Below are 21,351 nucleotides of genomic sequence, written 5' to 3'. Positions count from 1 at the left end.
CGCTCCTAAGACTTCGGTCAATTCGTCATTATCAAAATCAAGATGAGTTGCCTTTGCCTCTCCCACTTGAAGTTGCACTTTTTCTTTTTTTTGAGCAGCCTCCACCAATTCATATAGTGTTTTCCATGGAAATTAGTTCAAAACTAACAAGTTAGTACAAACTTAAGGTAACTCAAATGAGAAAAATTGTCTATAATAACAAAGTAACGAACTAACAGCACCGCACACTAGTTAGGTGCATCATTTACAAAGAGAAATACTATGTCAAAGACTTAACAAAATTATAGTTGGAACTCAAGTGAAATGCAAACTCACATAACGGGCTCGAAAGCTCTCCAAAACAGTTCCATTCGACGTTCATGTCCTCTTTCCAAATTTGTCTACCCGTCCGTGTATCTTGTCGATTTTTGTTTATTCTACATGTACATTGGTAAACAATTGTTAGCATATCGTGATAAAAATTAAAAAGTTTATGGAAAGACACCTACCATTTTATGCAACGTGTTGGCATCGATCCCCCCTAAGTGTATGTCGAGAATCATTCAATTTTATATTCTCACCATTCTTTGCATTTCTTGCCATCACCTCGAAGTGTTCTCATATATTACAAACTGTTCCCAATGATTTGGATCAATGCCCGATTTGGGCATCGCGGCGATTTGTTCTTCCAAGGTCTCAAACTTATTCAATATATCTTTTCTCAAGACCCATTTTCCATATCTAAACTTAGTAGAAAAGTTTTTTCTGCATGTGAACGAGCTAGTGCTTGGTCGACATTTGTAACTTCAAATTCACTTGTTGTAAAAACACAAGTTATATAGTAATGTGAATGAAGCTAGAACTCAAAATGTCTAGAATGCATTAAAAAAAAAAATCAGAGGTAAACCTTACCATTAAGGCATTCCAAACCTTATCCTTGAATTCAGAATGTACAAGCCTCCAATCAGTGTAACTAACTGGGATACGAGCTCGAATGAGACTACCAGCACGAGTATTCCATCTGGAGGCATTATCACCAACGACAACACCATCAATATCAATCAATATAGGTAACTTCCTAACATTTTCTGATTCTTGCACGTCGCCTGAAGGCTGAGATGGATGTGAAACCAAGTAGAAGGTCGTGATGCATGTGAGGCGTAACCGTAAGGTTGAGATGCACTAGGTCATGGTTGACTGATACCATTTCAAATGAAATCCTAACATATATTGCAAAATAGTCTATTAGTAGTCCGGGTAATGAAAAAATATAATCATGAAAGGTGAGAAAGAAGAATAAATAAAAGCATATACACGATTCAATCCAAACAAAAGTATTTCATTACATTATCATAGTTTGGAAACTACAACAATTACAATCGAGGTTAAGCACTTCATCAAAGGCTTCAAATTAGGTTGGTCCTCAAGGGTAGATTGAAAAAAGGTTGGTACATCTAGTGAGTCAACTCCACACGCCAATCGCCTCGGTGAATGGATGACTACCGACCAATTAGGATTTTTCAAGTCCTTCGAATAAAACACTTGACTAGCTTCGGAAGCGAGAATGACCGGCTCATCAAAATACTGATCAACACTTTTCATCTTATTAAGATTGACCAACACCAAATTAGAGTCTGGACAGAGCTTGCAGCCATTGGTCTTGTCTTCCACCTTCACCCAATTGCAATAAAAGACTACTTGTTGAAAGTTTGTATAGTCCAGCTCTAATATTTGTTCAATAACCCCATACCACTTCGTCGATGCATCTATTGGATTTTTGTCTTTCCTACTTGACGTAAACGGCGATTGCCTCCATGCAAACACCACTATCTTGTGTGACAACTGTTTAGATCATGCGACCTAGTAGAAAAGACAAAACCATTGATGCGATACTTTCTATACGCTTTAGCTTGGTGTAATGGTCCTTCAACTAATCGCCATAAGTCATTCTTGGTGTCGCTTTTTGCAGCCAATAACCGTAAAAAAGACGATAGTTAGAAAGCTAATATTACTAACTTCAGATTTCCTATTTAACTAATGGATGAATTAAACAATACCTTGTTATATAACCGGAAAATGAAATCTGTTTGTATCCGCGACTTCCGACTTTGCAACCCTTTTTCCTCTACCACGAGATTGTAAGGAGCGGTATTCACTACAAATCGTTCATGCAATTACGCATGAGTATTTTCATGTAGAGTACTAGAGTAGGTTTAGAAACCAAATGTGTCAAAAAAAACACACCTGTAGTAATCATCAAGCTTTTCGACGTCTAGTCGAAACAGGACCCATCTACGTATTTGAATCCATTGTTTAACACTTAGAGTCACAAATCTTACCATCGAAAGCAAAGGCCCTTCATCACTATACTCGCCATCTTCATCCAGAAAGGCTACATGCTTCGATTTATGATTTCCGTCCCGCGAATTGGGCATATACTCCATAGCATACCTAACTGACTCAGAAATAATAGACGACTCTGCAATGGACCCTTCAACATATCGTTTATTCTTTGGGAATATTTTTACACTATTTCATCGCCTCTATTAGAACAAGAAATTTAAGTATACACTTTCAATTTTTAAATCCAATTATAGAAAAAGCTAGAGAAGATATTAAGGTAAAGTAATTTACATACCGCTCAAATGGAAACATCCACCTTTGATGCACAGTTCCACAAAGTAGCGCTTCATCACCAAATGCACCATGAGGTGGATCTTTGATATAAAAAAAACGATGGTGGAAAATATTTTTCAAGCATGCACAATGCTTCGCAACCATGTACTTGGCCTCTTGGATATGTTGCGAACTAAGACTTTAGAGCACAACAAGTTGAAGAATAAGCTTATCCGATGAATAGCTCTTCGCAGATCCGCGATGTTTAGGAAAAGCATGTTGAAGCAATACAGTAGCAAATAACACATAATAACATGATAGTCATGTGATTTCATTACGAGCAAACCGTGGATTTAAAGCGACAATGTTGCTCGATTTGATGAGAAACCGTAAGGAAGCTTCAAGTCCTTCAAAATTTTGCGTAGTTTAACTTCGCCTTTAGTTAAGACAAATGGAGCCTTAGGTTTTATTGGTTTCCCTGTGGATCGGTCCGATTGCGATCCATCCATTCACCACTATGAATTCGCGATCTTCCTCATATCTTCTCGCAAGACCCATCATCCTTTGACTTGTCTTTCTTGTCTAGGATGTAATTTAGTAGATGTTCCGCACATTTTTCTCGGTATGCATCACATCAACAACATGTCGGATTTATGAGTGGGCCAATAGGGCATATCCCAAAAATAGACCTTTTATACCAAGCCTCAGAACTTGAACATCTTCATCATCTAGACTATCATCCAAATTCACATCGATGTGCTTCTTTTGCTACCCTTGGGATTTTACCCGGCTTATACTTGATATGACTCACTGGCGCATAACTTTTTCTCCACTTAACCTTTGTGGAGCAATGTTCAACTCTTGATCTTAAGTCCCAAGTATTTGCCTCCGACCGAAATGGGTGACCTAACGGAAGAAAGGGGCGATAGTTTGTGTAAACAATCTTCTTTGCATGCTCAAGATATATCGATTGAGTGTTATCCGAACAAATCGGACATGCTTTGTAACCATGTGTTATGCAACCCGCTAAATTTCCAAGAGCGGGGAAAATCATGAATACCCCACACTAGCATAGCTCTCAAGGTAAAATGTTGTTTTTATGCATGTCATAAGCCGGCACCCTTCCTTCCACAAACTGTTCCAACTCCTCATACAATGGTGAAGAAAAACGCCGATATCTTGACCGGTGCCTTCCGCCCGGTATCGACAAAACACATCATTTGGAACTCGGGCTTCATACATAAAGAAGGGGGAGATTATAAGGTACCAAGTAAACAGCCAACAACTGTAGTTAGTGGATTGTATTCCACGGGGGGATTGAAACCATCGATTTGCAATTCCAAGCCAAACATTACGCCTTCCTCGAAAGCAAAATCGGGCCAACTCTTTTTACATGTTTTCCATTGGATTGAGTCGATGGGATGTCGATATGATCCCAAGAAGGTGTAGCTTCGGTCGTGCCATGTCATTTCGTTAAGCTATCCATGGGATAGTGTACAACCTCTTGAGCCTTGGAATCAAGGGAAAATGTCTCAAAACTTTATTCGGCTCTTTTGTTTCTTTCTTACCCATTTTTCCTTCTTTCACTTTGTATCCGGGTGCTTTTACATCGACGACATTCCGTTAACTTAGCATCATCTTTCCAAGATAACATACAATTGTTCTCACATGCATGGATACTTGTGGCTTTCATTCCTAGATCTTTCAAAGATTGCTTTCATTACTGTGGTACTTTGATGGCAAAGTGATTCCTTCCTCGGGAACCATATCCTCAAAAGGGACAAAAGTGCGGACACACTAGTTCTCGACCAACCATATTTCTTCTTCAAGTTATGAAGGTCAACATTTGCGAAAGTGTTGTAACGGGGAGCCTCACATGAAGGGTATAGCTTTTGTTACGCCATTTTCTTGTATTCGTTGTACCTCTTCCCCAAATCAGGTTCAAGAACAGGTGGTGGTTCAAAATCCCCCATATGATTTTCTTCATCCTCATTCAAATCACATGCAACTACTTCATGCACTCCATAAGAAGCATCAACAAAATTCCCCATCCCAAGCCCTTCAAATCGGTGTTTTCTTCTTCAATCAATTGGCTCCACCACCGGATCGATTACATGGGTTCTCACCATGTAAAACCCATACACGATAATTCTTATCCATCCCGTACCTAATCAAATGTCTAGAGATTGTATCAAACACAAAGCTTTTTCCATTTCGACATTCTCTACAAGGACAAGGACACGTGGTCGAGCCGCGGTTGTTCACAGTCGCAAATTGAATGAAATCAGCCACCCCTTGTTTGTACACATCTCCAAGTCTCATCCAATTCATTCATCCACTCTTTCCTCGAATTGGGTGAGACATTCTCGCAAAAATTAGACATGTGGGGGTTGAACAAGCACATTGTGTAATCTATCGATTTGATACAACATAATACACAATCAAACCTTGAATATAGACCGCAGTACTAAGGCTTTTGTGTAAGTCGTTGAATCCTAAACTCGACTTCAACTACATCAAAAGTAAGCTCTAAGTCGGTCAAAGCGGTACCGCCTAGGTAACAAGCAAAGACTAGTATTCTCGAATTCTAGCTAAGTCTATGATATTAAAGGAATAGCTATAAATAGAATTAACAAAGAATATTAACAAAGAAAAAATTGATTTAATCTGCGTAACATTGGGCTATACTACCACCTTAGGCAGGCACCGCCGTCCAACCCTCGATCGACATATCTTTATCTAAGCAACCACATATACTTCATCATTGTTTCACCACTGAACATAAGAAAACTTCAAACAACATCATCTATCAATACTCAGTTGACGTCAAATTGTGATACTTGCTCGGTTCTTATATAGAGTTGTTATTACGTGGATTTGCTTTGTTACTACACAATTGCGTGAGGTCTTTGCATAATGTTATTACGTGGACTCGATAAACCAACACCTCAACCTTTTCTAATTTTGTCTAAAATAGTTTCTATCTTAGCTAGTCCACAAAAAAATTTGCATTGAGATTGATTGAGACAAACAATTGACACCTCCTCGATCATACACAATATTTACGTATCCCAAAGAACCGTTACAAGTCACCGTTGATTTAGATCCGAGATTCGTGTGTGCACCAAGATCTGTGTGTGCGAGATCCGAACGAAACAATCCAACGACAACTAGTAATGGTTCTTTGAATTTGATCCCAATAACCGTTCTTGTGTAGCCGGACTCAAAGGAAAATACTGCATTCCTCTACGTGTGTTTAACAACTTCGGTTCTTTGGCCTAGGGAACAAAAAGTCCTTTAAAGAATTTTTGTAATCTATGGAGAAACCACTTCATCAAAAAGGAATAATAATAATACATTCCAAAGTCAATTGAATTTTCTTTGACAAACTTTCAAAGTAGTTACATGGAAAAGAAAATAACGAATACTGAGATTAAATTATGAAGTCAAATGGAATTCTCTTTTTTACTAAACTTTCAATATGAAATTGCAATCTTTTGTTGTTATTATTATTTTTTCCGATGAAGAGAAATTGCACTACTAATTTCTCATTGTTTTCCACGTAATAGTTGTTTACATGTGTACTTCATTTCTTGTTCCACACGCAAAGAAGACCCCTCACTCCAAATCTCTTTCATGTGATGTTCTCAATATCGGCCCAAGGTTATATGAAACGGGTCGGGTGTTGGTTTGGGCCTTGGTTTCCCACCCCGCAGTTTTCTCAAGGAGAATTAATTCACCTATTTTTCCAAGAGCTGTAATTTGCAGTGAACGGTCGAAACAACGCCAGCCCTCAATTGTGTGCGCAAAAAGCCTTATCATTGTGGTTCAAGTGTGATACTTGCTCGGGTCTTATATAGAGTGAAATATCGATTATAATATTCATTTAAGTGAGCGACCACATTGTAATTCAAATAAAGCAATATAATGCCAACATTGACTGATCAAATCCTTTCTTCTTGGCGATTCTAGAAAAGTGAGCGAAACCGCTAAGAGAGACAAGTCATCGGGAGAGAAGCCTAGCAAGTCAAAGGCATATACAGATTTCCTGCTAGTATTCTAAATAACATACTAGAATAAATGCCAACAAATCAAACCTAATCTACATATTCGAAAGCACCACGAGAGAAATTATCATATCAAAACCACAACTACATACTAAAAAACTAAGCTTGCATATATGTATGAATCAAGTAGTTCTTGCTAATAGAGAGACTTCAATAAGAAACAAGAGAAGCTAGAAAGGATAAAGGAAAGAGAGAGAAATTTCAAAAGCTTTAAACTCACGCTTCTTCTAAATCAATAACTTTAATAGCAACATCTCTGTTAAGCTCCTTATCAAATCTGCATTGCAATGTGTAACAATGCATATTAAGTCAACATGTAGGAAACCAACAACTCAGATTTATGTGAAAATCTTACTTCTCAAATGAATTGAATAAGATATATCCTAGACAGATGTAGCTTTTTTGATATAGACTAAACAAAAACTGCTTAAGTGCAAAAGAGCTCTAGGAGTATAGCAAATCGGTCTCCGTGAACCAAACGGTAAGTATGAGAACCTCACATTATAATAGTTTTTCAATCCATACAAATCTTATTAATACTTTTTCTCCAAAGATGTAACAAACTAGAAAGAAACTGAAAAATTATTACCTCAAATTGCAAGAAATGGATTGTGTCAAACGCGTTGCAAAAGAATTCACAAATTCACAAATTTACTTGCAAAAAATCCGAACTTTTCGTGAAAGAGTTCGATTTCAAACGTTGGGGATTAACTTTCATGATCACAAATTCACAACATGCTTTTCGATCATATCATAAGATAGATAATTGTAAATTGTGATTACAGCTAATGAAGAGAAAAGTTTGAGGAGAAAAGAGTGTATGGCTTAATTAGTTTTGGCCTTCTCTCACATTGTTTATATAGGAAAAATAGTTGGTTACTGATAAGTATGCGCCTATTTAATGTCTCGGCTTAGACACTAACATATAATTAAGGTAGATATATAGCCAAATATAACATTTGCTACTTACTAATTATCATTGACGATTGTGGTATGGATCACCAGTTAGCATTTACTCAACACTAATATCTGATATTATCATGTAAACGTAGTTTGGTTTCTTTAGTCAAGAATAAGTTAATGACCTAATAAATAAGATTTATACATTATATGATTGTAGTCCTAGTAGTAGTGCGAATATGTATTTTCCCCATATTTCCAGGTACCAAAAAGTTTATTAAGAGTTGAAGAGTGTACAAGACTTAGAAACCTTACGTAATAATACAAGAAAAACTCTAATACTATGCTCAACCAACTATATGTGAAGTTATCAAACCTGAAGCGCTACACACTTCTAGAATCTAGCAAAAGCACCCCAAAGGTTTTTCATGCTTGCGATAATTTGGTCAAGATATGAGGAGTGCTTTTACTTTCTAGTTGTTGTTTCTTTCCAACCAGATTGGGCCAGGACACTGTATGAGGGAGCAATTCCACAAAACATACGGCCGAGTTTTGTCAGTTTGTTACACATTCTTATTGTACTAGTTACATATTACGCTATTACCTGACTATCTGAGCATATTCATAAATATTTTCAGCTCTCTATTTTACATGAATGAATGAGTAATACGCTTGAGCAGGTGATGCCAAGCCCAGATAAAGCAAATAGCATCATGTTAAGTGAATGGTTGCTCATAGTTAGTGACAAATCCCAAACCAACTTTATGATCTTACAGCTTAATATGTTCATCGATAGGTGATTGAATTATAATGACCATTATTTATATATTTAAGTTTAAGGAGTCACTAGTCATGCTAATAACAAATGGCGAACACATGCTAATAACACTAGTAAAATGGTTAAGCACATACCTACAGATGTCCCGAGCATTTTGTGCACGTGGCTCTGCCATAGATGCTTCAAAATCAATGTAGAAAAGGTAATCAAAGTACTGTCATCATAAAGGATTCACTTAACCAACTTATAGGCTTTAAACCTAACATAAAAGGAAGTTTCACCTCATCAAACAATTGAAGAATAATTCTATTAAATGTTAAAAGACACAGATAAAATCTTTTAACATCTATAGTGTATAATCTTTTACTAGTGATATCTCCAAGAGTTCCATCGAAATTCAGACGTTAGATTTTATCATCCCCGAAAGTCATATCAAAGACAAAGCATTTCCCATATATAAGGATGTTATGTAACTTTTGTGTTATGAATCATAACGCGATATTACCGCTCTTCTTTCCTAACACTTTTTACAAAACTTTGAGAGCCTCGAGAGTAGACATTCTTGTGTACACTTTTGGATAAGAGATGAAATGTTTATGTATCTAGATTGCTATATTGCTCTTCATCTTCTTTCTTTATCAATGTGGGGCTATCTTTTATGTGATTGTCCATACTACTGGTGTCGATCAAGGGGGTGTCCTTATGGAGTGGTTCTTGATTCTTTTTGGTTCAAAGAAGTATCAAGATCCTCTATAGAAGCAGAGATCCTGTAGCCTACTACTGCCGCAGAAATGACATGGCTAAGGACCTTGTTAAAAGTGTATCCGTCGATCCACCAATGCTTTAGGGTGACAACTCGAGTTCTATGACACTATCTCTAAACCCCGTGTTTCATGCGTGTCGTTGGAAATTTTAATGGTACGCGTTTGCCTACAACTAGGTCAAGATCTATGTCCTCTCTGTAAAGACTGTAGCCATTATGGTAAAAGAAACAACTCTATGACAATCAACCAAAGCAACGTGTCACCTATATAAAAGGCTTCCAATATATGAAAAAAGGAACAATATTATAGATGTCGGGTAAGAAATATAAGTTATTGTGATCGAAATGACATTTATAGGTTTAGATAACCTATCAAAATAAAAATCACTAAACAAACAAATTCTTGACTTTCAAACATGCCATCCTCCGGATGAAAACAAAGGAAAAAAAGGACTATGAATGAAACCATCTCATATACTAACAAAGATGAGACCTTTAAACTAATTGTCATATCCTACCACTGTATTCAAACCTTCTTTTAAACGATGGAACACTATGTCGAGTAATTAGCCAATTACATCTACAAAATGTAAGCAAGAAGTCGTACATTTTAAGACCGTGAGAACACCAAACCCAAATACGGCGGAACTAATTCTAGTGGCATCAACAAAGAACAAACCAAAGACACCCAACAGAGAAAAATAGATCAATTCAATATAAAAATAGTTCCTCTACTTAAAAACACAACTTTCCACTAATAAAACTAATACCCATCAATAATTAGTTATATTTCACGCAAAAATTTTCACACGGGTCGGGTGACCAAAATGTTCTTCGAGATACTCCTTAGGATCAACCGGTTCTTAAATCCGCCTAAAATTTTCAAAGATAATATACCAATCGATCCCATTATTAAATATGTAAAACAAAACATGGCCATCTCTTTCTTCCTTTTTTTCATAGTTTGGTAAAATTTTAATAAATGAATAAATTTAATAAATGGAATGATAAAAAGATTGAGACATGGTAAGTGACGGAAGAATATCACGACCTCGAATTTGGATGTGTTTTCTCATTGTGGACTTTATGAAGAAAAGGAAAAGAAAAATCGAAAATTAGTTTTGAGTCGCGGTGATGAATTAGTTTTGAGGGGATGATAATTTTAGGGATGCGGCGAGAGAGAGAGAGCGAGGAGAGAAAGAAATTTTCGCTTTTAACACAATGATATTTCGTTTTTTTTAGTTTCGCTCTTTCAAAATTTCAAAAATTTTAATTTGTAACACTTCTCCAACGCTTTTTAAGCGTTAGCAATTAATTCCGGAAATTCAACCAAATAAAGTAACGCTTTACAATATTGCCAACGCTTATTTAGCGTTGAAAATTTACTAACGGTAAATAACCGTTGCAAATCAAAAAAGATGCGTGTTGCAAATATCCTATTATGGTGTAGTGTACGGATCTTGTTCTATCCTTCTATCAAAAGGATTAGCGTCACCATGTAAAGGTTACTGGATAAGTTATGGGCGAAGTACCTAGAGCGCAAGCTCTATAATTTAGACAAGTTATTTATGAATTATTGATCCCCAGTTAGGGGACACAGAGAAGTTTGTTTCCCCAAGTTTTCCTTCATTCCTCTTGTTCACTGTGAAGGAGTTTAGGAAGTCCAAGTTCTTACGATGAATTTGGTTTTGCTAGTTGCAAAGAAAACTTTGCGGTTGTATTGTAGCCTTGTAGGTGAAAGGGAACTAAGTGTTGTACGATATACATACATTAATCTCATATATATTTTTTAATGAGATTGTGGAATTATTGTTTATATTTAACCAATCTCCCCCCCATTCCATCAATCTCTTCAATGCCCATGCTGCAAAATAATAAATGAACAGGGATTAGTGATCTCTTTGTATAGATAGCTTCCACCCCACCCCCACACCTCTTTTTATGAGGAACTCAAAAATGAAAATATATATACATATATATCAGTACAGAAAGGGTGTCTTTGATGCTAGCCAGTAATGCACTAAGAGCTGACTTTGTGGCTTTACGTTACCTGTATGATGTCATTTTTTCAGATGCTGTCTGCTTTTTTGTGCTGGTGTTCAATTCACCTCAAATTTGGAGTCGGTTGCAAGGCCATCTATGAACCAAACGAGTTGAAGGTCCGTCATTCTTGAAATTTTCTGTGTTTAAGGTATCTTCCAGTTTCCCCAACCCCCCTGGTGGTCACCTGGAGATCTTTTATGCCAATAGATTACCAGTTTGTATGTATAGTGTTGTTTCTCCACTAATTCTTCTTTTATAATGTTTAACCTCATTTCTCAAATTATACTTGCAAATCTAACATGGAAACTCAGTTCTGTAATGAAACAACTGTTATATGGTAAATTTTGTTTAAACCATCAAGCTGAAGTCTTGTGATATGAACGCAGCCATTCAAAAGTCGAAGTCACTGCTCAACACGTTAAATACAGAACTTATATTTGGCTAATAAAAGTATTTATGAAGCCGCTTCACCATACAGATAGTTCTGATATAACAGCACACATCACATTAGTCTACAAGGATATGTATTTCTTCCCTCAGCAACTACATGTAACCCAACAACCATGAGAACCAAAGATCAAACGAAAATACAGTCTTTTCTAGTAGATATGCAATAAGTTTCTTCAAATAGATTACAAGAAATTGAAAGTTTTAACCATACAAATTGAAAACCATTCAATGGAGAACATGATTTTCTCACTTGAGAACAGAAGTACAATAATGAAATTCTATTGAAACTAGCAAAGAAAGATTTTGGATCATAAAGCGGATAACATTCAAAAGAAATCAGAATGCATCATATAGTGATCTCACCTGCATCAACTTAATACTCAGACCCGATTTAGCTGCCTCAAGAGTTCCAAAGAGTGAACCTGCGGCATATGATGTGTCAGAAAACGAAGCAGAAACACACCCTCACCCTTCCCCTGAAGCAAAAAGCATAGAAAACGCGAGCACTATTTCCATTAGTTCTATCCCTCTAACTATGATCATAAATCATGTACATGATAAACTACCGAAATTTGTATGACAAAAGGTTACAACATCAGATCCACAAGTGAGACAAATTGAACTTGCTTTAAAGTTGTAACAGCATACCAAATATGAAGTAGAAGTCATCAGTAATCACGTCTTTAAGCTAAATTCTTGATGTATAAAACTGTAGCAGAACTCCCAGCTGAATAGTTCTGCATAAATGCAAGGAAGAATGCTAACTCAGTAAATATTTTTCATGCAAATGGTACTTAGATCTAGACTCCACTGCATTTTGAAATGTTCTGAATTTCTCCTTAATCTTTAAGGATTATACTAATGATGCCTTAGCATGAAATTGACATGGGTCTCTACTATGACTGATATGCAGGCATAGATATTTTTAAGGGTGCCCACCGCCATCCCAAAATTGGAGTTACACAGAACTCCGTTATTTTCTTCGATTATACACTGATTAATTTTTAGCACGTTCAAATCATATTCTTTCAGTTTTCGATACCTTAAACATTGGTAGTGATAAGATTTCTTCGGGAGGCAACTTTCCTCTCTCTATATCTTCAGTTGTTGCAAATGGTTTTAGCTCCATGCCCTCTTATTCTGGCTCCCCTGATTCATTCATGTTGTCCGCATCATATTTATCTTCATAATGTATTGGTTTAGCAGCGAGTTTGATCTGCATCCAAAAAAAAACAAAAATTAAATTACTGATATATATTGTTTAACTAAAGAATCTTAATTAACTCTTCCGAGGATGAGAAGCTACCTGCAGAACAGGGCTATTTTTTTTTATCATCGGCATCTCTTTTGGAGCTAACGTGGCTACTTTCAATCCAACATCCTCATGAGACACATCTTTATTTACAGTCGGCCCTACAATAGTTTCTCCTCTGCAACGCTTTCGACCACGCTTTGATTTACTATGAGCATCAACGAGGCCGCTTTTGTCTTCATCCTCATCTCCCTCAATTTTTGGGCATGAAGGTGAACATTCCTCTTACTCCTAAGCTCAGACACTTTTTTCTTTTGGTAATCTTAACTCAGAGACTTAATGCCTGTAAGTATACTACTCGCGACAATACAAAAGATAAAATGTTCCGAGAAATAAAATCTGTGAATTCTAATCCTACTGTACAAAAATACATAGCAAATGCACAGTTAAAATCTCAAACACATTCTTTAAGTGGTAATAATGGCCCAACTCAAAGGAACAGAACCTTTAAACCAGTAGCTGCTAATGTGTTCATCTCTAGAGGGCTTGTTTATCTTATGCATTCTGACCAAGATTTGTAAGTTCTTGCAGTTCACTAAAAATTCAAAAAACTGAAATCCACACCAAATCCGCAATACTCTAAAGTTTGTTTCTATTTTAAAGAAAATAATGTATGTAACTGAAGCCATAAATTTAGTACCTCCACTGTGAAGGAGTTGTCACTTTGGAACTCGTCCATGATACCTGACTCATGTTCTGATAGCAGGCAACAACCTGTAGAAAATATAGTAACAAGGAAAACAGGGTTCTAATGCATCAACACTAAAGAAAAACTATAAACAACAACACAAAATAAGGTCAACAACATACTTTCTCAATTTCTCTAGTACAGAATGAAGAATTAGAAACAGGAAGTAAACAGCCAACAGTGGGTCACAACTTGCAACTAAATCATCTCGGATATATTGTAAAATTCAAGAAGAAAGTATGTATAGAGTAGGACATTGTCCATTCAACATGACCACTATGTAAAACTGTAAATTGGAGATTTAGGCTGACGCTCTACCTCATTATCCTTATGTTCTGCCTCTTCTTTGCTATCCTTGTGGCTGCTGTCCTCTGGCACACTTTCTACCACTTTGACTTCCTCTTTTGAGGACGGCTGATTGTTATCTGGTACACTTTCGTCCACTTTGACCCCACCTTTGGAATCGGCCTGGCTGTCATCTGGTATACTTCCACCAACTTTTAAATCTTCTTTTACAGAAGTCCCTTCTCTGAACTTCTGCCGCACATCCAGGAAATCGTATTTCTGGTTCCCTGAATCAAGGTTAACCAGAAGGTTAAAAAATTCAACATGAATGACGAGGTCCGTAATCTGTGTTTTCTGACATAAGTACTGCCTGGATGGGCATAATATGTACAGATTGGAAAGAAGGAACAGAATCCATACTGTGATCCTAGACTTATATAATTAGTTAGTAAGGATTCCAAGTGATGTATGCAAAAGGGTCACATACAATAAAGTAGATTGAAAGAAAATGTTCTGTGTGTAAGACCTAGATCGAGTTATGTTAACGTTCTTCCTAACGTACTGATTGGTTTAGAAAACAAGAACCATCTACATTTTAGTATTAGTCAATGAAGAAGGTGAGAACCAAGATCAATGGAGTCAGCTTCCAAGAGATGTTCTAGCTTATTTCATATTTGTTTTAAGACACTAGCTTATTTCATACATGAGGAGGCGGAAGCAAAGAAGTGGATATGCCACTGCAAAAACTAGGGAAAAAAAAACAAAACAAAAAAACGTAGCAATCTAGTAACAAACCTTATCTGGTTTGTTAGCTGCAAAAAGCACATTTGTGAGACCACGCAGTACTTCAAAGTTAATAGATTCGCACACCTAGCACAAGTGAGAATACATTTGTGGGATCTGGTCAGAATTCAGAAGTAAGCCAATACTTTTGATTTAAGCGAAAGCAAGATTTGTAAACTTAATCTCAAATTTCATAAACCACTGACAGATGCAGAACTCCTATAGGCAGCAGCACTCCCTTCATAATCCTTGAGCTCATATTTAACTTCGCCAAGTAAACGATAAACATCAGGATCACTTGGCTTTTCCTAAAATACAAAAGTAAATTTTTTGGAAAGTAACCTCCAGAACTGTCCAAACAACTGGATATATATAGCAAATTCTACTTTGGTTCTACTCACTGATAATTGAGAACAAGAGCGGAGCAAACCTTGGACAATTTCTCAAGTAGAGAAGCAGCTTGGTCATATTCTCCTAATTCTGAAAGGGTTACAGCAGCTGCCTGAAGACCATTATTCCTTTAAAAATTAAATCCACACTAAGGTACTTACCCTCAAAACTTGGAAAGAAGAAATTTGTACTGTGTTAGTTGTAGGTGTTAGTTGTACTGTGTTGTCTGCTAATCGATACTGTAGGTTTGTCAAAATAACATATTAACAAACAAAATATTTCTCAAGGAAATTATAACATTAGAGTTTATTTAACCTGGAAACCTGCAGTGGAACTGTCCAACAACTACTAGCATAGCTGCTTAGTTGCTGAAGTCCTTTAGCTTAATCAATAAATTTTAAGGATATTATTATTAATTTAATAAATATAAGTATTGCATAGATTTTTTTTTTTTTTTTTACACAAATGGTACATCTCACGTTTTTCTAAAGGTCCAGTGAAGTACAGGGCACTCCTAGGTCAAATCCCTGCTAGCAATATCAAGAATGAGGGTGTAAGTGTTAGTACAGATATAACTTAAACCTCAAAGCAATTTGGAGTTCTTTTGTCTTCAGGATCCCGCTCAAACCCTCAGAGAATGCATTTGGTGCCAAGTTGAATTTCTGCACTTCCGCAGTATAGATTAGCAAATCCCCAGTTGAGATATGAGCACATATTTTCAAGGATGATGGAAAGATTAAGAAAATTCACTCACTTTTAGTGTAGCCCATGCAACTCCTTTCCTATAGTATGCCTCCGGCCAGTCAGGTCTTAGCCTTATACATGCGTTGAGAAAGCTGTGGAATGCAATTGGATTAGGATTTGACTGGAGGTAGACTCCTATGCTGCAGTGCTAGCGAGTAATGGTGGCTCTATTACAATGGACCTATAGAAACAGGAGGAATGATAGCAGGCAACAACCTGTAGAAAATATAGTAACAAGGAAAACAGGGTTCTAATACATCAACACCAAGGAAAGACTATAAACAAACAAAATAACTCAAATTCAAAAATTATAATATTGTACTTATTGACACTAATGAAAGACCACTAAAGAGGACTATATGTCCAAACCCCTAACTGAAATAAAGACAACATAAACTAGAAACTTCTCTACACCAACGAAATAAGTCTTAAGAAACCAAAACAAGGAAGTAAAACTGCTCCTATCCAGTCCATCAAACTCCACCACTACCACGCTTTTTCCCTCGGGATTCAGGAATTGTACCAACAACCTTCTTGTATGCATCAAAGCATGGTTGAAAATACGTTTCCCAATCACCGTTAGTAGGATAATGATAGTCAAACTAGAGCTTCGCAATTTCTGGCATCGGATAGTTTGTTTTGAGCTTGAGCTTTAACATTTTGTTCTTGACAAGCCCAATACTTATAACATTAGGGCCATTTTTAGGGATAGCTGATCTCAATGGGAGAAATGTGACGGACTTTGCCTTTGAAAAAAAGACAACGACAGTATGATACTTCGAAGCTGCAAGATAACCAGCTTCAGGCATCTTCATAAATTCATCCATACCAGATTTTGAAAGGTTCTCCACACAATTTTTAAACCCATGAACACTGAACATCTTTACATACTCTTGCTTAAAGCAACTCAACTCTGCCAACAGATCTGCTTGTACTTTTATCCAATTCTCTTTACGATAACCCAATGCTAAAGCCAAGGCTATAAAACCACCAGTTCCATCTCCCATTGATTCTTTAATATCCAAAGTGAATGGCCTCACAACTTCTGGAACTTTCACTATTATGGAAAAGCTCATTAACCACTGTTATATACAGTGGTAAAAGCCCTTTAACCACTGTTTTAAAACCGTGGTAACAGCCAACGTGACATATACTTCTAATGGAACCGTGGTATTAAGTTATCTCTTATATACCACGGTTTTGGAAAAACGGTGGTATTATGATATCAAAAACGAAATGTTGATAATAATTACCACTGTTTGATGCAAATCGTGGGTTATACAATCTCTTTAAACCACTGTGCTTACAAAACCGTGGTTTATACTCTTTTTTTTTTTCAAAAAAAAAAACCCTGATTATTTGATTTCATCCTATCAACCTGCAAAAAAAAAAAAAAAAAAAAAAAAAACCCTGATTATTTGATTTCATCCTATCAACCTGCAAAATTATTCACACCTGCCATTTTCACCATATCCACACTGAATGATAAAAACACATTGCTTAAACAATACATCATGCAACAAACTAAATAAACGAATTTAGACCATCCAACACGCGGCAATGCTAAAAGAATTTAATAACTTTTTTCCGTCAATAAAGAAAGAACAATTCAATCTACTTGTTCCATCTAAAGCATAAAAATAATGACCAACGTGTTCCTTCCAAAATATCAAAAGTGTAATATACTTGGTTCTACATATACATCAAAAGAGTTTGACAACACCAATATGCGAATGTTGAGATCAATCCCCAAACCTTTTGAAGGGGTCAAAACCTCGCCAGCTCGAACATTCGATTCAGTGGATGAACTTCAAAATTTGAAGTCAAACAACATCAAGTTCATCTTGGGTGTAGGTATCTTTGGGTGTTAAGTTTGTCATCTGCACGATCAATGATCAAGAGGTAATAACTTAAGAATGAAGATTACCATAAAAAAAATATAATGCTAAGTGTATGATATGACAACTTATACCTTAATTTCAAAAATATTATCTAAACAAGTTTCCATGACTAATAAGCACTGAATACATTAAATAAGCAAGTTTTACAAGCCACGTTTACGGCGGCATAAGACACAACAAAAAAAAAAAAAAAAAACTCTACTTGCAAATAATATACCTCATCCATAACAAACATCGAGCAATCCTTCAAGACACAAACACCTTTCTTTGTGAGATCAAGTATTCTGCTAGGTTGTTATAAACGCATGACGTTGTCTTTTAAACTGGTTCCTCCTATGGTAACCATGACTTGAATCTTCATATGTTTTCCAAGCTACTTACTACTTGAGATGTTTGAAGTGCCAACTCTCTTGTTGGGATGAGTATAACAGTTGTATGTCACAAAGGATGGGAATGTTTAAAATAATGATATACAAAGGAAATGAAACAGTGAAAACTTTTGAAACAATTTAAGTGCATAACAAATAGCGCAAGGTAGATAGTGTTTGTGCAACGTAAGAGTAGCTAATTTCTTTAACATAGTAATACCAAAAACTAGGAAAAGATGCAAACTGTAAACAAAAACATTTTGCTCCATGTCTAGGTGAACTTGATACAGTCAAAGACTCCCCAAGGGGAATGACATAATATCTCACACCGTCAATTCGCAGAATTGCTAACCCCTTGTTGCGACAAGTATAACATCTATATTTAACCAACGAAAACTAACACAATTAACCAATGGAAAGTTCTAAATAATATATTTACACTACAAACAAACAATTTGTTTCTAATAGTGTTTCTATAACGTATGATTCATCTTTCCCTATGACTTGCTCCATTAATAGAGCCTAGCTATCTAAATAAGACATGTATAAGAATAAAATTTCAACTTTGACCAGGCCATATTCGAACCAGCATAACTTCTGATTCTGATAGCCAAATGCAACAAAAGAGGATTCATTAGAAAACAGACTGCCCCAAATCATAGCAAAGCGCAGATGCGGTAGCCATTTTAGAAAGCTGCCCGCTAGCTTTGTAGCTATGAGATCTGTCAAGTTCTGCTCTGCCCACTTGATCCTGCAAGCAAGCCTTGCTTTGTTGGAATTGGTTGGTCGCTTGTGCGAGAGCCAACCCTAGTATGAGAGGACTAACAGACATAAAATACTATGTTTTTTATGTAAGTCGCTGAAACCAAAATATGATCGAACTATATCAAAATGCTGCTGGAAATCAGTCCATTGCTGCTGGACTGAGCAGACTATAACAGCATGCAATCAAACTATTTTAGCTAGTAAAAAAGCAAGCAAGTTGTCGTTTGACCAACCGTGGTTAATGTCCATTTCTGTAGTAGTGAGATACCACTACATGCTTAACAACTGAAATCTCGAGACAACGATCAAAACCAAACAATTACATATATCCTTAGCTGTCTAATGAATTACTATCCAACACAAAAAATTTGCTTAAGAGCCACCCATCTGGAATTAATAGATCAATGTACAATTAAATGGACTCCCAGATTGGGATTTAAGAAATCACTTATGTAACACACACTCATGCGAATCATATTTTATAACCAAAGAAATCGAAAAAAATCGATACTGTAGTCTAATCCAATTACTTTGGCCATACCAATTGCATATATGTCGTCTAGCACTCGCAAATGCAATCACGATTGGTGTAAGTATCTAACAACACATAGACACACGCATAGAACAAAAAACAAAACAGAGTGAACATGGCTTGCACTTACTTTTGCAAGCACCTTCACTTAACCAAAAAAAAAAAAAACATGCTTGTGTCAAGGCTATTAAGTGTCTGGCAATTGCAAATGCTCTTAAAAATGATCCTAACAATTGCCCACATAACACATGAAGAAAAACCAAATGTCTAGTCCATCAAAGTAATGGTGTAGTTTTATTCATTTCCCCCCACAATATGCAAACTATATACATGGTCTGAATATGTTTAGAATACTAAGCTATGCACACTAAATTTTGCATTCCTAGAATAACTAAGACTTTGTAATATTTCATGTTCATAAAAACATCATATTCACATGCCTAGATACTACTCAAAATCAAATGAGTGAAAGAACAAACCAGCTCACCTCCGGGGAGTGATCAAGGTATTGTTCCTATAACCAACTTGACATTATCTTATCGAAAACCTTCATAGAGTCCTGCACCATTCCATAGTTTTTTTTAGAAGATATAAATAGGACTTAATTCCTAAGTCGTAGCATGGCCACAAACATAGTGCTTACTTAAAATGAATACAACAAAAGGATTACAAGCATAAGAGAAAAGCATTGAAGCTAACCACCAAATTAAATTTAATTAAAGAGTAGAATCAATGGACATTGTGAAAGCCTGCATCAAAGAACTCCTTAGCCCTATCTCAACAATTCTGCACACAATTGAAAACACTAAAGACACACACTTACATAGATCAATTACATCAATCCAGAAATAGTATTAAAATAATTTAATGCACATAAATAAACTATTAAAGACAAATGAGAAAGTATAGGTATCCACTTCCTAAAAAATACAATCACTCTCAATTCTCAACAGTAGTCTTATACTCCTTTTAACTTTCCTTACACACTTAAAAGTGGGCTGCAAAAGAAAGTCCATAAGGAAAGGGCTAAAAAGAAGCATTCAACAAACCAAATTCCTCACAACAAACCAATTGTGGCATCAAATACTTTGGAAAAAATGCTAACTGAATTATACTCAAATTCAGATCAACAAATAGAAGTAAATTATGCTTCAACAATTCCTATAAAAAAAAACCCAAACTAGTTTTCTTGCAGAGGCTTAGTGAAAATAGAACAAATTAAACCATTGATAAATCTTGCTTCTAAATTTGTGTTGTGCAACGATTAACCAAAGACCTTGGGGAGACAATTTATTAACCCATAATAAAATCACCATTAATGTGACATTTTATCAAACGCTTTATATAGATTGACAATAAACCTAAAACACATAGAGAAGTAGCTACTTGGGTCATTGCTACCTGCTTCGATACCACACAATCCAACAAACACACTCGTTCAATCAAACAATTAAGGCAAGTAACTTAGAGAACACAAAATCAAATCTGTTAATTGGTACAACTAAAATAATCACTACAAAGCAAAAGTAAAGAACAGAGAGAAAACCCATCGTAAGTATCCAACCCTATTTAATTTAACTGCCCAAGAAGCTTCATGAGGTTTCCTCCAAATAGCAAATAAGCATGAATTTTGAAGTAAAATTTAGAAATTTAAGAGATAGACTTTATACCACAATTAAATATATATATAAAAAAAAAATATGAATTTGGAAATGAGAAACCCTTACCAGATGATGAAGTGATGAATTAAAACATGAACCCGAGAAGCTCAGAACTTGAACAAGTTCACAGGGTTTGTCAATGTTAGGGATAAAAAAAAATGGTAGAATTTGGAGAGCGAATAGTGCGAGACGGTTTTGAGTGAGTTCGTGGAACCTGTTTCCTAAGAGAGTGAAGGTCTTTGGCGTGGAACATCTAAGGCCATGGTAGATAAGACATTTTCTTAAAATAAAAAAAGGTATAAAGTATAAACCACTGGTTAAGGGAA

The 21,351-nt window shown here is 36.0% G+C and overlaps 2 protein-coding genes across 28 annotated transcripts in view; one reads left to right on the top strand and one right to left on the bottom strand.

Moving 5' to 3' along the window:
* Nucleotides 1–10,926, top strand: part of LOC147524989 (uncharacterized) — a 26,090-nt gene extending 15,164 nt beyond the window's left edge. Inside the window, exon 16 of the mRNA XM_086577619.1 lies at nt 10,559–10,926. Within this exon, the coding sequence (XP_086433745.1) occupies nt 10,559–10,639 (81 nt within the window). The 3' untranslated portion in view covers nt 10,640–10,926. The remainder of the gene's footprint in view (nt 1–10,558) is intronic.
* On the bottom strand, nt 10,799–21,351 carry LOC147524988 (uncharacterized). 27 transcript variants are annotated; one of them, XM_086604946.1, is made up of 15 exons: nt 21,092–21,351; nt 19,852–19,923; nt 17,554–17,678; nt 15,809–15,890; nt 15,637–15,716; nt 15,095–15,166; nt 14,871–14,972; nt 14,677–14,751; nt 13,915–14,168; nt 13,549–13,622; nt 12,903–13,139; nt 12,639–12,812; nt 12,245–12,333; nt 11,960–12,018; nt 10,799–10,967 (listed from the first exon to the last, which is right to left on the bottom strand). In XM_086604946.1, exons 6-9 carry the CDS (start codon nt 15,130–15,132, stop codon nt 14,072–14,074), a joined length of 312 nt encoding a protein of 103 aa, XP_086461072.1. In that variant the 5' UTR covers nt 15,133–15,166; nt 15,637–15,716; nt 15,809–15,890; nt 17,554–17,678; nt 19,852–19,923; nt 21,092–21,351; the 3' UTR covers nt 10,799–10,967; nt 11,960–12,018; nt 12,245–12,333; nt 12,639–12,812; nt 12,903–13,139; nt 13,549–13,622; nt 13,915–14,071. The 27 variants fall into 27 exon arrangements, 10 of the variants coding, with proteins under 10 accessions (XP_086461072.1, XP_086461061.1, XP_086461059.1 ...); XM_086604935.1 differs by having other exon boundaries at nt 12,903–13,202; nt 21,092–21,326; XR_015220966.1 differs by lacking the exon at nt 10,799–10,967 and adding exons at nt 17,917–18,032; nt 20,064–20,150 and having other exon boundaries at nt 11,724–12,018; nt 12,903–13,622; nt 21,092–21,325.

The sequence above is a fragment of the Coptis chinensis genome, chromosome 1 (genome assembly GCF_015680905.1).
Source record: "Coptis chinensis isolate HL-2020 chromosome 1, ASM1568090v1, whole genome shotgun sequence".
Lineage (NCBI taxonomy): Eukaryota > Viridiplantae > Streptophyta > Magnoliopsida > Ranunculales > Ranunculaceae > Coptis > Coptis chinensis.
Note: the sequence above shows the minus strand (reverse complement) of the source record. Positions and strands in the feature narration are given on the sequence as shown.

Excerpts from the sequence above, each read along its gene's own strand:
- LOC147524988 (XM_086604946.1), bottom strand. The coding sequence starts at position 15,132 with ATGACCAAGCTGCTTCTCTACTTGAGAAATTGTCCAAG. Across the intron at positions 14,752-14,870 it reads CCTATAGGAGTTCTGCATCT|GTGTGCGAATCTATTAACTT; the intron begins GTCAGTGGTTTA and ends CACTTGTGCTAG. Across the intron at positions 14,169-14,676 it reads CAGCTAACAAACCAGATAAG|GGAACCAGAAATACGATTTC; the intron begins GTTTGTTACTAG and ends ACCTTGATTCAG.